The sequence below is a fragment of the Medicago sativa genome, chromosome 8, assembly GCF_051527215.1.
Source record: "Medicago sativa cultivar Bolivia chromosome 8, Bolivia_mono, whole genome shotgun sequence".
Lineage (NCBI taxonomy): Eukaryota > Viridiplantae > Streptophyta > Magnoliopsida > Fabales > Fabaceae > Medicago > Medicago sativa.
Window position 1 is genome coordinate 84691309 of NC_140756.1, and position 16061 is coordinate 84707369.

The 16061-nt window shown below is 31.8% G+C and overlaps 2 protein-coding genes across 2 annotated transcripts; one reads left to right on the forward strand and one right to left on the reverse strand.

Annotated features, from left to right (window-relative positions):
- Positions 1–5583: 5583 nt before the first annotated feature.
- Positions 5584–12517, forward strand: LOC146902486 (pyruvate, phosphate dikinase, chloroplastic-like). The gene is made up of 19 exons (XM_085731338.1): positions 5584–5913; positions 6205–6261; positions 6445–6678; positions 7620–7757; positions 7927–8089; positions 8186–8421; positions 8545–8673; positions 8770–8949; positions 9205–9342; positions 9590–9754; positions 9842–10003; positions 10102–10191; positions 10388–10704; positions 10863–10992; positions 11188–11316; positions 11458–11595; positions 11834–11911; positions 12020–12111; positions 12196–12517. Exons 1-19 carry the CDS (start codon positions 5878–5880, stop codon positions 12236–12238), a joined length of 2655 nt encoding a protein of 884 aa, XP_085587464.1. The 5' UTR covers positions 5584–5877; the 3' UTR covers positions 12239–12517.
- Positions 12518–14645: 2128 nt separating this feature from the next.
- On the reverse strand, positions 14646–16061 carry LOC146902487 (F-box/kelch-repeat protein At3g23880-like). Its single transcript, XM_085733726.1, has one exon. The coding sequence runs from the start codon at positions 15947–15949 to the stop codon at positions 14879–14881; it is 1071 nt and encodes a 356-aa protein (XP_085589852.1). The 5' UTR covers positions 15950–16061; the 3' UTR covers positions 14646–14878.

Here is a 16061-nt window from a genome sequence, read left to right on the forward strand (position 1 = left end):
GTTGGAAAAGTATAGTCCATGTGCAGAATTTAGGCAACAAAGTTTAACGTCCTTTGCATGAATAAAAGGGAATTAAGAAAGGAAAATTTTATGGTGAAGTCATGAGAATGACTTTTCTGGTGAAGTTAACACTATATCATCAAAAATATAGTGAGTAACACCCCATTATTTGTACAGTGGCATCAAAAGTTCAGTCCCTATAGTATCATCAATTCATCAGATTAACAAGACTACACTTAATCTAATTTTATCCAACCTTGTTTTAAGTGTAACACCCCATAAAGTGTAACACTTAAGACTATCACATAATATCATCAACTCTGTTTGCATGTTAAAGATGTCAACGATAAAATAGTACCTGTAAGTCCAAGATGTTGCAAGTATTACTAGATGAATTACTATTGATCATTAATCAGTAATCAACAATTTAAAAATGAATCAAACATTAAGATCAAAATTAACTTTTCCAAAAAAGTCAGTTTTCTGACTGCACCATAGAATCTCCCTTTAAGAAATCGGTAATCAAAGCAAACAGCGATGCCACTAGTATTTGGGCGGTGCATGCTATACCATTTATATCATGTGCATAATTGTTAATTTAATAACCTACTGAGAATAGTGTCTATATTGACGGTGCTATGTTTACTACACCATGTGTTCAATTATTAACTTAACTTCATATTATGACTCTGTTTGGTAAAAATAGTGGATAGCTGATAGCTTTTAGCTGATAACTTATAGCTGATAAGCTAATTAAAGTGTTTTGTAAAATTAGCGGTTCAACTAGCTGATAAATGTAAAATAACATAAAATGACATTTTTAATTTTAATAAAATTATTAAATTATGTTCTTAATCTATATTTTATATATTACTAATTTTTTTACTCTTTTAAAAAATATTATTTTTTTGTTGAAGTTTCATTTTAAATTTATTCCATTTCAGTTTTTATACTTTACAAAAAAAATATAAATTTTTTTTAAAAAAATAAAGTATAAAATTTTATTTTGAAAATAAAAATTGTTACGAGAACAAAAAAAGTTAAAAACGAATCATCATCTACATGCAAAGCTTTGAAAACGTGATATACATAGGAGCCGAAAAACTAGGAACAAAAGAAATAGAGCAACACATTGAAAACATAACAATAAGTGTGCTTTAATATATAAAGGGTAAATGTGGGTTTTAATTAAAATGATAAGGGTAAAAGTGGAAGAAAAATCAATAAGCTAGAAGCTATAAGCTCAAACGCTACTTGAAGTAGCTTCTGAAAAATAGCTTATAAGCTCCTGAAATAAGCTATAAGCTCGTTGTAAAAAGCGTTACCAAACAGAGCTATTTTTTGTCAGACGAGCTTATAAGCTATGAGCTAAAAGCTAAAAGCTCTTTTTTGGTGTTACCAAACAGAGCCACCGGCCAACTGCTCTATCATTTTGATTTTTTTTAATTATTATTATATAATATATTAAGCTTAAATGAATTAAAGGAAATAATGTGATGCATGGATGGTACGTAAAGCTAACCGTTACTGATGATATTTTTACATGTGACTTTTTATCTTAATATTTGGCCGAGATTTTTTTAACTTCAAAAGCTACTTTAAACTTTAAATAAAAAATAAGAGCTTTGTAAATAAAGCTAAAGTTGTTTGGTTGCTATTATTGTTATTATTTTGTAACCAGCTTAAAATATATCTTTAATGAAAATTATTTGATAAAATATTTTTACGAACTCATTTTTCTATTAAGAAATTATAAACGAATTCATTAAGGCAAAAAATTTATGATATAAATAAAAACCATATATAATAATAATATTTTTTTTGGTAGTGATATATAATAATAAATTAAGAGAACTGAATTATTTCAAGATGATTTAATAATACGATAAAAAAATGACGTTTTTTTTTTAAAACAACAACATATTCTTTTTGTTAGGGGAAAAATGATGTATTTTTTTATTATTATTCAATAACTCAATTTATACTCAATTTATGAAAAAAATTGTATTAATAAGTGATAACGTTGCCACTTGCCAATAAAAAGAGAAAATACACCTCAAAAAAATAATAACAAGAGTAAATAAAATCAAGAGATTTGTTTGCGGCTGGAATCGAAGTGTGGTGCAATAGGAAGCTCCGTGTAATTGAAAAAAGCTGCTAGAATTAACTTTTGGAGAAAGTCCTTATGCCTTTGGTTTTATTCATTAGAAATAAGCTACTTAATATTTTTAGAGCTTTTGCAAAAATGTGTTTGGCCCAACTTCTACCGTTAAGGAGAAGATAAGTTAATAAAAAGCTGGGCCAAACTGTACATGTAATACTACACGTATATATGCATCTTACTAATAATATTTAATAACTATTATTATATTATTATTATTTATTTTATTTTTGAAAAGTCTAATAATAATCTCTTATAACTTCCTTAAAAAAAAAATCTCTTATAACTATTTTTATTTTATCTAATACCCTCGCAATATAGTTTAGAAAAATTAGGATGTTACATGGGGTGTGTTAGATAATGAAAAAATCTATATATTTAGCTTGTATATATATCATTAGAAATTATTAGGAGTCCTTATTTATTAATTTTGTTACGTCTGCAACAACTTAACCTAATTTTTTCCCGCTCATTTGCTTTATTAGGTTTGCAATTATTTAACCTAACAAATTCCATCTAAAAAAATGCATTGCACACCAATTTCATTCCCATCCGCTTGCCTTTTTTTTTGAAGAAAACATTTTCTACCATATCAACGATCTTATAGGTTAAAAATTATTTATTGGTCTCTATTATAGTCGAGAAAACCCGTGCGACGCATGGGTCAAAAGTCTAGTTAGAGTTTAATGTATGCTCGGCTAGTGTACAATTATTTTACACATCCATCCAATGATGTGTTGTCACGTCAACTAATGAATATGACAACTCATGCATTTATGTTACCTTTCAATAATTAAGTGATGACGTTTCTGAATTAATGTGACCTTTGTAATATTGGTACTTGTCAAAATACTTAATATATCAGTATATGGTGATGTACTTGTGTTCAACAATTCACATGGTAATGTCCTTGTGTTCATATTCATTAGTTGACATAATAACATATTATTGGATGCATAAAATGTATTAAATAAATTCTTAGAAGTTATTCATCTTGATTGTATGAGAACTATTATGAGAATTATATGGAGTTATTAGGTGTTAGTATGAATAATCATAGGCACAACCAATATTTCTATTAGGTGTGGTTTTTTCCTTTTCAATTTTACCCTCAGTAAGATGATGAATACAAATTTTTCCTCCTGATTGTGTTTTGCTCGGTAGGTTTTGGCTATTACTTTTCTCACCTTATCACATTCTCATGTAGGTTTGCAATTATTTATCCAGAATATTTGCTCTATACATTCAAGTTTTGGCTATTACTTTTCTCACCTTATCACATTATTATTATTATTATTATTATTATTATTATTATTATTATTATTATTATTATTATTATTATTATTATTATTATTATTATTATTATTATTATTATTATTATTATTATTTATTTTACAAAAATGCTCATGGGGATTGTCGAATTATAGAATTTGAATTAAGTTTTCGCCATGTTTTTGGGTGGAAAATGAGTTTCTCACTTATTCAGAATATACAATCCGAAAACCCCATTATAACAAGGTGTGTTTCTTGTGTTTTTCAGATTATAAAATCCTTACACTCCATACATACCCCTATTGTACCAAGAATTTAGGGAAAACTAATTTGAATTATATAATTCAAACTTTATCAGCACAAAAACTGAGCCATGGAGATGAGAATAGGCTAATTTAAGAACTATACTAACCATCATAATCCCCCTCCTTGTATTTCAGGTCATTGTTAGTTGTTACCGTCGAGTCTGCGTCGAAAATTTGGTTTTTAGGCTATTTAATCGGACTGCTCTGAACTTACTCAAAAAACCCCGAAATAAAAGGAACAAGACTCCCCTAGAAGGGACTCTGCCTTTCAAAATCTAAAATTTCATCGTTTAGTCCCATTTTTGTTATTCTTAGAAAAATCTAAAAAAAATTGCATTAACTTTATTTGATTTTTAAAAAAATTTGGCAAAATTTGGCTGTATTTATATTTTTCTGATTTTATTTAACATGCTTTATCATTTTTTTTCCTTTGTTTTTAAAAGTAAAATTCAAAACTGTTAAAAGCAAAATTTGGGTTTTATTAAAGAAGATAAGGATAAGGATATCATCTCTTGGTGTCACTCTCGAATTGCGTACCCCAAAGCTGAAGTGTTACGTTACAAGTTACAACCATATGGCTTCACACGAAACTTGGCAGGATAAGGATATCATCTAATTGTGTGAATTAAGTTTTTAGTCCCTATAAATATTCATAGTTTTGTTTTTAGTCTCTACAAAATAAAATCACACTTTTTAATTTCTGTGACATTTTCCTTAAGCATTTTAGGGACCAAAACTGTTGATGAAAATTTTTGACAGAGACTAAAGTGCTGATAGAAAAATTTATAGGGATTAAAATTGTTGATGGAAAATTTTATAGGGATTAAAAAATGTGATTTTATTTTGTAGGGACTAAAAACAAAACTATGAATATTTATAGGGACTAAAAACTTAATTAACCCTTGTGCATAAAGTCTAACTAATTCATAATATTGAAACGGGTATTCCCTCCGGACACATTTATAAACAACTTTAACATTTTTAAATTCATTAAATAACTTATATATTCAAACTATATATTCATTAAATTCATTAAACAACTTTAACATTTTATACGCTAACATTAACATTTTATACGCTAACATTTGTATTTATATATTGGTTATAAAATATAGTCAAAATAAGCTATGTGAATAATGTATATTATAAAAGTGAGATATGTATTTAAGAATGAAGGGAAAATTTGTTTAGTTATTCTCGTTAATTTTTTTTTATCAAAACAAAATCCAAATCCAAATCCTCTTCATATGTTCTTTATTTTATTTTTATTTTTGACAGGTTCATATGTTCTTTATTATTTGTGTACTTATCGGATATATCAAAAGTATATATTTTTTTTAATGAAAGTAAAAGTAGTCCTAAATTGTAAGAAAAAAAAACCAAATTACACTTATTAAGAAAACTAAAATATAAGAATTTGAATTATAGTTTTTTGTGTTTTCTTTAGAATAAGTTGTATGGGAAGATATAAAAACAATTTTAATTGGTTATTGGTTATGGAGAAAATGGAAGAGAGAGAAAATTGGATACAATTTGCATTTAAATTCATGAGAATAAACAAAAGTTTTTCTTGAAAAAAATGATTTAAAAAAAAAACAAGATTAATTTGTCTTTTTTCTTACATTTTGCTAGAAAGAAAGTGAGTTTTTTTTTTTGCTTGCATTTTGGAACGGAGGGAGTATTTTTTTTAGGAGAAAATAATTATTTAGTATTTTGCAAATGTCGTGTCAAAACAAAATAATAATTGTCTTATTAGAAAGCATGAGACTCCCGTATTTTGCTCTTTATCCGAAAATTGTCTTTATTAGAGCTAAATAAGTATTTTTGAAAAATTCCATTCTTCCCACTTGAGCATTAATAGCATCTCATTAATTTTTGACTTGGTATGTTCTATAACAAAATCATATCTCCCCCATTTGCTGAATGTGCACCACATCATACGTTAAACTTCTCCCTTCATCTTCACTACTATTTAATACTCAGTAGTTCACTTTCATTAACAGTTCTAGTAAGAGTTTTGGTTACTTGCTTGTCGTGTACTCATATCTTCGGTACGTCCATCACCGATAGCTAGTTCCTTGGAAGAGGGACTACACATTTGTTCTTTTCCGATCATTTGCTACAACAATCCGAGCAATCATGGTGGCTGTTTATGATTCTGGCAATAGCAACAAGGTCGTTGTTTCATTTGTTCTTGTAGTCACTTATTGTCATTTTTTTCGATACAAAATGTCTTACATTAATGAGATTATAAAAGAGTTGGTAAGGATGTGTCTAATACAATTATGATTTCCAAAAGGTACATTGATCAGTTCTAAGATAGTCAAATTTTGAAGGATTAAGCAACACACTAAACTGGTATACTTGTAGAGACTAAAATAAAAAACATTACGGACATTAAAAGCAAAACATTGTCTACTTGCAAGGATGAAAAAGTGATATTCTTCTGTCTTTCTGTTTTAACAGCGGGTGTTCACCTTTGGCAAAGGTAGAAGTGATGGAAACAAAGCAATGAAGTCCTTGGTAAGCATTCTTTATCTATTCATAATAAGCATTTTTAAACTAACTCAAATTGATTTCTCTCATTCATGTTCACTTAGCTAGCATGCTAAAACACTAAACACAATATGGCAAAACAAGGCTATTTGATTTTTCATGTAACAACTAATTTTTATTCCTTTGAATTGCTGCTTTCTTTATGTGTAGTTGGGAGGAAAGGGAGCAAACTTGGCAGAAATGGCAACAATTGGATTATCTGTGCCTCCTGGACTCACTATATCAACCGAAGCATGTCGAGAATATCAACAAAATGTGAAGAACCTACCAAATGGTTTGTGGGAGGAGATACTTGAAGGTCTTAATTTTGTGCAAAATGAAATGGGGGCCTTTCTTGGGAATCCTTCAAAACCTCTCCTTGTCTCTGTTCGCTCTGGTGCTGCGGTAAGAGCCTATTCCTTATATTTCACTTTGTCCCAACACTTGTTTGAATTGGGTTATTTGAGCTTATTCATATGCCTAATGCATAAGCATTGGTGACACTTTTTGGGAAAGCTTATAGAAACATCTTATGACATGTCCATTATTTGTCATAAGATGTTTTCATAAGTTCTCTATGTTAGCTTATATCGTATATGCACTTAATAGTGTGATTTTGCTATAAGCACTTAATTAACTTTGTTATCCAAACAATGAGTGTTTCAACCTCTGATCACATTTAAGGTCACCTTTATTATGTCATGTGTGAAGGAACTAGAAAAATGGTATAAGGTTTATGTTAGAACAACAATTAGTAACAAATGATTAAAGAAATCGCAAACAATGGAACATGATCATTTGTTTCCGTTGTTTGGCCAATTTTGTCTACCGCTGTGATTATATAGCAAATATAGTTTCATATATTACTGGAGTGAAGTAGGGCTTACAATGTCACAAGCCATATATATAGTACTAGTGGAGGGAGCTTTGCAACGCTTCGCTAGCTCAACTCCCCCGCCCCTCTCCCCTCTTCTGTGTCTATATGTGAGCCATACTCAACGGTTTATATACTTAAGAAGGAAAGTAACGCAACTTAGGATTTATATAAGAAAAATGTACATATATTATAGTATTGCTTAGCTCAATTTAGGATGTATATTCCAGGTTTTTAACTTCAAGTTATTGATTTAAATAGTGAATAACATTTTCTCTAAATCTTAAAAGAGTTTAAGAAGTAAATTACAAAATTTATTTGTTTTGATTGTTTAAAGTTCCACTTGAAAACTGAAAAGTTCCATTGAATTTATAGGTGTACTTATTTTTGTCTGGTTTAAATTTGATTCCTTTTATGGTTGTATTTAGCATGTTTATAGCATAAAGTTGTTTGTTTCCTCTACATCTATCAGATTTCCATGCCTGGAATGATGGACACAGTTCTTAATCTTGGATTGAATGATGAAGTGGTTGCTGGGTTGGCTTCAAAAAGTGGAGAGCGGTTTGCTTATGATTCTTATAGACGTTTCTTAGACATGTTTGGAAATGTTGTAAGTATTTCTCTTATATCATACGAACAAAATTGCATTTCGTCCGCAACACTTCTCTAAGCAATAATTGTCATTTAAAATATCTATCCAATACACTTCCTCAATGAACGTCATCTTTTAGTATCTTCCATTGATTTGGTTGAAACTTTTTATTGTATGTTATACTTAGGTAATGGACATTCCACACTCATTGTTTGAGGACAAGTTAGAAAAGCTAAAGCAATCAAAAGGCATTAAACATGACACAGGTCTATCAGCCAATGATCTCAAAAATTTGGTTGAGCAGTACAAGAATGTCTATGTTGAAGCTAAGGGAGAAAAGTTTCCCTCAGGTGCTAACTTCAACACTATCAAATTCTTCATGTTTTGTTGTTATACATTCTTAGTGTAATCCATCCACAAACCCTCTCTTGATTTATCAATTGCAGATCCAAAGAAGCAACTAGAATTAGCTGTTAAAGCCGTTTTCAACTCTTGGGATAGTCCAAGGGCTATTAAGTATCGAAACATTAATCAGATAACTGGGCTAATGGGCACTGCTGTGAATATTCAATCTATGGTGTTTGGTAATATGGGAAATACTTCAGGAACTGGTGTTCTGTTCACTAGAAATCCAAGCACTGGTGAAAAGAAACTTTATGGAGAGTTTCTCACTAATGCTCAGGTTATATATAATATGATTTACTAGTTGTTATTTTACAATACCCATGTCACTATGATTTGTATTTAGTAGTAAATTAATAACTACTTTGCTGATGTTTCAACAAAAAAACAAAAATTATAATAGGGAGAAGATGTAGTTGCTGGAATCAGGACACCTGAAGTTCTAGAGACCATGAAAACTTGCATGCCAGATGCTTATAAGGAACTTGAGGAGAATTGTAAAATTCTTGAGAATCACTACAAGGATATGATGGTGAAAGTTTCAATCTCTTTAGATATGTTTTACTGTTTTTGCATTGTTTATATCAAAAGACTGACATGCAATTCTCAAATTGAAATGATATTGTAGGATATTGAGTTCACTGTTCAAGAAAATAGATTGTGGATGTTGCAATGTCGAATTGGAAAGCGTACTGGTAAAGGTGCAATCAAAATAGCTACAGACATGGTCAATGAGGGGCTTGTTGATATTCGTTCTGCAATCAAGATGGTAGAGCCACAACATCTTAATCAGTTCCTACATCCACAGGTATATACATTGTTGTAATTAACGTAATCCATGTACGGTTTTCCTTTAACTTTCTTTTGTAAATAATGCACTGATTATAAAAGGATAGTGATCATTTTGCTAAATAATGCACGGTTTCATTTTGTTTGATGACTGATTATATAGTGTTTGATGATTGATATGTACATTTATTTCCATTTATTTATTTTTCATTAACTTTTCATTTCAAATGTAAGATGCGCAAGTTTATTGATTGCTTTTAGTTTATTTGTTTAGTTTGAGGATCCATCTAAGTACAAGAACAAAGTGGTTGCCACTGGTTTGCCTGCATCCCCTGGAGCTGCGGTTGGGCAGGTTGTGTTCACTGCTGAAGATGCCGAGGAATGGCATGCACAAGGAAAGAGTGCAATTTTGGTATTCTTTTTCATTCTCAAAGCCATCATTTTCCTTTTCTCTTTTTTTCCCCTTCATTATATCCAATGTCTTAAAGTTTTGAATGAGTATCAATCCATTTGTGTTTGGTCTCTTAGCCCATCATAGAGATCAAACCAGTATGTATAAAGTATCTCTATATAATGTCCTAGATTTAGTTTCATGACTAGGTTAAAGAAATAATTAAGAAGCAATCATTAAATTCTAATACATACTTGCATTATTAAAGGTAAGGACAGAGACAAGTCCAGAGGACATTGGGGGCATGCATTCAGCTGTTGGCATCTTGACAGCTAGAGGTGGTATGACATCTCATGCTGCTGTTGTAGCTCGTGGATGGGGAAAGTGTTGCGTGTCTGGTTGCTCCAATATTGAAGTAAACGAGTCTAGAAAGGTAACCTCCTATATTATTGACAAATTAGTAAAAGATCTTCTTCATGTTCAAATAATCCAGTATAATAATATCCATTTATGATGATAGGTGGTTGTAATTGGGGATATGGTAATATCAGAAGGAGAATGGATCTCGCTGAATGGATCCACCGGTGAGGTGATTCTAGGAAAGCAAGCACTTTCTCCTCCGGCATTAAGCGAGGATTTGGAAACTTTCATGTCTTGGGCTGATCAAATAAGGAAGCTGAAGGTGCTGCTGTGTATTCTTTATTAGCTACAGAAGTTGAGTTGAATCAAAACATTTAATTTGTGTTCCGTAATTTCACTCATATCATTGTTGTGTATCAGGTTTTGGCAAATGCTGACACACCTGAAGATGCAATAACAGCTAGAAGAAATGGTGCACAAGGAATTGGACTTTGCAGGACTGAACACATGGTATAAATAATTTTCAACTCGTTGTTATAACTAACTGAAAACTGTGAATGCACTAAAATTTAAAAGGCTTGTATTGTGGTTTTGTTATAACAAGTTTTAGCATTGCTTTTTGAAATAAAAAGAAAAAACACTCATGTAGAGTGAGCATAAGATAAAAATGATCCTCTTTATATGCTATAAGTTTGGTGTGTTTTAGTTTTTTGCTTCAGATGAAAGGCTAAAGGCTGTGAGAAGGATGATAATGGCCATTACGCAAGAACAAAGGAAAGCTGCACTTGAAATGTTGTTACCTTATCAACAATCAGATTTTGAGGGAATTTTCCGTGCAATGGATGGCCTCCCAGTAACAATCCGATTATTAGATCCTCCACTTCATGAATTTCTTCCTGAAGGTGACTTGGCACATGTTGTCAGTGAACTAACTTCTCAGACAGGCATGAAAGAAGCAGAAATATTCTCTAGGATTGAAAAACTCTCTGAGGTTAATCCCATGCTTGGTTTTCGCGGCTGCAGGTTTGCCCTCCTCTTAATATGATGCTTGCTGCGTAACAAATAACTATCACATGACTTATGTTTAGTTTGTACATTCCAAGTTCATAATTTATCAGAAGGAATCAAACTCGTTGCCCTATGATTTACTGATGTTTGACAATTTGAAATCATGTGAACAGGCTGGGAATATCATATCCAGAATTGACTGAGATGCAGGCTCGTGCAATCTTCCAAGCCGCTGTTTCAGTGAGTCGCAATGGTATTGTAGTTCTACCAGAGATAATGGTTCCACTTATTGGTACACCACAGGCATGTTCCTTTTTCTTACTTAAATCTTTAGTTATTTCTCCGATTTGTTTCACATCTATCATGTATGTGTAAGATTATGACGAAAATATAGAATGTTTTCTCTCGAAATATAACATGAAGCAACATTTTTTGGTTCGATCTTAATAAAAATCTTGACATAATTATTATACAAGCCCAATACTCTTTAACTAGCAGGAATTAAGACATCAAGTGAGTTTAATAAGGAACGTTGCTGAGAAAGTGTTCTGTGAGATGGGTTCTTCTCTAAGCTATAAGGTTGGAACTATGATTGAAGTTCCAAGAGCTGCACTAGTTGCTGATGAGGTAATACTTATACTTCTCTTTGTCTTGAAGATGTACGCTTGAATTTTAACATACAATAATAAAAATGTGTTATTAAAGAAAAAACAATATTTTGTCCTCTTTAGTCTTTACACTTTCTAATTTTATAATCCATTTGTGTAGATTGCAAATGAAGCAGATTTTTTTTCATTTGGAACCAATGACCTTACCCAAATGACATTTGGCTACAGTAGAGATGATGTTGGAAAATTTCTTCCTTCATACCTTTCTGCTGGGATTTTGCAGCATGACCCATTCGAGGTTAGTTGCATAGTTGTGTGGTGTGTGATTTCTGGAATCGAAAATTTTGCACTGTTGTGTGTAAAAATAACACACGCGCACACGACTCTCTATTCAAACTTCTTGAAACAACAATAATAAAATACCATTACTTTTATCGTTATTTCCATTATTGCATAGTTGGTGCGATGGTGCATTTTACCTTTTCTTAATATATAAAGTATGTTTGCTAAATTCACATTATTGACAACAATTACAGGTACTTGACCAGAAAGGTGTGGGTCAACTAATCAAAATGTGCACAGAAAAGGGTCGTACTGCTAAACCAAATTTGAAGGTAACTTAACAATACAAATTTCAACAGCAAAATTTGATCACACATCTTGGTTATTCTTAATATGGTATTTAAACACTACTGTAAATGATTAATTACGTTGATTATCAGGTTGGAATATGCGGAGAGCATGGTGGCGAGCCGTCTTCTATTGCATTCTTTGCTCAACTTGGACTTGATTATGTCTCGTGTTCTCCGTTCAGGTTAGATTTTTGGTTCAAAGTTGTATGAAATGAGACATTTGTATTTTTAGTAGTCAAATTGAAAATTTGAGGACTCTTTTGCAGGATTCCAATTGCTAGGCTTGCGGCAGCTCAAGTTGCAGTGTGAGGAACAATTATTAGACTGCTTCCTGTCTTGTGGCACATGGCTCTCTACAGCTGCAAAATAATTGTGGTTTATTGGAGAAAACATTGTTTGGAATTTTTTTTGACAAAGAAAATAGGGAAAACATTGTGTACATATTCAAAAAATGTTTCTCTCATAATATCTTTGGAATTTTCTTCCACCTGCCATCTTTGTTAGAATTAATTTATGAGCAATGTGTTAGACATAATTGGAGATTTGTTAGAGTTAATTTGATATTTCGTTTCTAGTTATTGGTTATAATTAGTTGTTAGCTGGTTTTATTGGTTACCTCTAGTTATTGGTTATAATTAGTTGTTAGCTGGTTTTATTGGTTACCTTAAGATCACTATATAAAGTGCATCAAATGTGTAATCAAATTCTTCAATCATCAATTCCAAAATTTAATCTTTCTATCATTTTACTTTTCTCTTTGTTCAGCTCTACTGTGTTTCTCAACATGATATCAAAGTCATGGTATCCACCATGAATGCTCTGCCTCATTTCTTTTTTATTTCCATCCTTTTCTTGTATTCTGTTTCAGAATTTTCAATCGATCATTTGGCTTCTCCTTTCTTTTGAGTTTAATTTTTCTCCACAAAGATTTGGCTGTGTTAAGTTGCTCCTTGCATCTTTTGAAGATTGACAAAACCTTCAACTTAATCTCTAACTACCTCTTCAATTGACTCCACCAACCATAAAAAATTAAAATAAGTAGTACTTACTATTATTAATAAATCTTCAAGTTAAATTATAGTTAAGGGACTAATTTGTTAGATTAAAATCATCACTCATCCCAAGTTGCACACACTTGTAGCTATATTCTCAATAATGTTTTTCTTGCAATTGGAATATGAGTGCTGCACAACCAAACACCCTAAAATGCTCACAACCTCTCATCAAATAACCCTTGGCTGCTCCACATAAATATTTGCAATCAATGTCTCATACAAGAATGCAGATCATCTATAATTTTCCTCATCTATGATTTGCAATAGCTATGATCATTCTCATAGTATCCGTCAAACAAGGGCAAACACTTCAGCATAATCTACTCCATGCTCCTATTTCTGCATGCTCATAAGTCACAACGCCTACCTCTGTGGTGTCTAACACACTGCTATCATGAACCTCTTCATTTGTTTCACCGCCTGCTTTCCCTTTCTTCCTAATTAATGTCTACATCACTTTCATGATCACCCCAATCTAATATAATTTTCAGCTCTTCTTTATGAGTTATGATTTTCATTCTAATTCCACTGAGATGCTAATCCTAATTTCACATCTCTACACAAAATATTTGAATGCATATAAAGCTCTGAAATCATTGTATAATTCAGTCAATCAAATAAATAGTTATCTCTCTCTCTCTCTGTTGTTTTATTTGCAGCACTTTCCTCTATAAAATATGAACACATTTTCCCTGTGTCGATTTCACATACCTACCCGCTAAGTAAAGAACCAGCCATGAGTATCAAAAAAGGTATGCTAATGTAATGTTTGTTTACTTTGCCAATGGCACAAACAAGCCTTCAATGCATCTTTAATGTTTTTATTTTTATTTTTGAGTTATTAAAATGGAAAATGATTTAAAATATTCTCATGAACACAATGTAATATTCCCCACCTGACTGCTTAGAAATTTTTTGCTTTCCTTTCATGGCCTAATCTCATCCCTAATAGAGGCAGGTCAATAAAGCTAAATCTTTACATATTTCAGACATCGATAAAAGCTTTGTCGTTTGTGAAATAGAATTTCAACAAAACCAAAGACAGAGAATTTGACGCAGTTGGATTTGAACATGAAGGGAAGAAAAACTACTTTTGAATTTGAATTCATCGCAAAAACAGTATGCTAGTCATTCGGAGAACAAATAAATGTTCAATTCAAAAGAAGATATACTACAAATCTAATCAAACTCCAATAAATAGCTTGTTTTCCATATGCATATGGCTATCAATTTAACAATTAAAACCCTCCTCTGCAGCTTATAACCTTTGCAAACTTCATTTTCTTTTTCTTAAACCCCTTTCTTTGAAAACTGAGTTGTAATTGTAACTCTATTTAGGTTCATGAGGCGATTTAGTTTTCAAGATATTCTTATGATCTAATAAAGTATTGAAAATTCATTTAATTGTTCATGTGTAGATAATGGCAACCACCAAAGTTATTAGAGTCCGCTAAAATTAGAGAATATAACCTTCTATTTCATTCATATGCATACAAGGCTATGATGAAATTTTTAATGAAGTGCTTTAAATCAAAGTCGTACAATTGAGATCCTGATTAACATGCATAAACTCATCAGACTAATTTACCATATAACACACTTTCAAGCAGTCCCCACAACATACATTGGTACACAATTCAGTTACACATGCATAATAACAGTGAATCACACAAACAAAGCCGTCAATATTACTAATAAGCATATTACATACAGTTAACCAATATACATTTTGTGACATATCGAATCAACTCATTCAGCATACTGGCTCATGTGAGTCATGTCACATATGCAGCCACCCAGTAGTTCATAAAATAATACAATATAATTATAAATATCAAGAAAATGATCAAGGAGAATATTTGACTACCTCATTCTTCTTGTTTGTGCCATCTTCTTAAGTTTGCTCACTGTCATTGGGGAGTGAAAGCAGAGACTCTGTATACAAAGTCATTTGGAATCCCGGTGCATCTTCACAATAGGAGTTATGCTCTAGAAACTCTCCTTTGTCATTATATTTCACCAGTCCAATACAGCCATTTGATGCAACAATATTGCCACTTTTTGTATAGCATATAGGGGAAAGGTATGGAATAACATCAATAGGAAGCACAAGAGTTTTAATCCAAGATGAATGCACTCCGTATTCTTCCATGACCCATATATCAACCGCATGATCCCCCGAAACCCATAAACTGAGAAATCCTCTAAATACCCATAAATCACGATCATTAGAATCATTGTCAATATCATCTGGGAGAGGTATCAATAGAAGCTCCCTTTCCGTTAAATGAAAGGCAACAATAACATAAACACATATGTCATGACGAAAAGCCAACCAATGAATAGCCCCGTTGAAGAACGAGTCTACCATGGGATAATAAGAGGAAACGACCTTACTACAATAAGGCCAATGGGTAGTACCCACAATTTCCTTCCACACATTAGCTCTTAATGAGAAAATCTCCATGTGAGATAGCATGTCATCTGAGTTTGGAATACTATCATACGATACTGAAACCACCAAGTAATCATCTTTTGACGGATCATACCCAAAACCGGAGAAATTTAAATAATAATCATTAGGAGGCAAAGGTATTTGTTTCTGAGCTCCGGTGGATGGATTCCATAGGTAGATGTTTGAAGCACAGTAGAAAACAATAAAGCCTCTGCATGAAGCTTTAATATTAAGATCTGAATAAGGTTGGGGAAGCATAAAAGCAGAATCATCGTGAATCGATGCTTCTAAATCTATATAACGAATTTCAGAAGTTGATGTTCTGAACATGATTCTACGAGTGTGTGTTACGGCAGTAAGTTGAAAATGAGAATTTGCAAAATGGGGATTAGAGATAAGAGAAAACCAAGACTTGCAAACGCATTTAAAACGAATAAGAGACTTCACTGGCAATCTCATTAGAATTAGGATGATCAATTCATGAGGGAGATACATTGGATTCGTCTCCATGCGCTTTCTTACTCTGCAATGGTTGTTTCTGTTCTTAAAACTTGAAAGGGATTCACAAAGTTATGAGAGAAACAACAATCCCACGCCTGCAGAGATGATATGTAGCGACAAC

What these genes read in the sequence shown, in the direction of transcription:
- LOC146902486 (XM_085731338.1), top strand. Translation starts at nt 5,878, where the DNA reads ATGGTGGCTGTTTATGATTCTGGCAATAGCAACAAG. An exon ending in ATTCTGGCAATAGCAACAAG is followed by an intron (nt 5,914 to 6,204) that starts GTCGTTGTTTCA and finishes CTGTTTTAACAG; the next exon opens with CGGGTGTTCACCTTTGGCAA. An exon ending in AAGGAAAGAGTGCAATTTTG is followed by an intron (nt 9,343 to 9,589) that starts GTATTCTTTTTC and finishes GCATTATTAAAG; the next exon opens with GTAAGGACAGAGACAAGTCC.
- LOC146902487 (XM_085733726.1), bottom strand. Translation starts at nt 15,949, where the DNA reads ATGGAGACGAATCCAATGTATCTCCCTCATGAATTGATCATCCTAATT.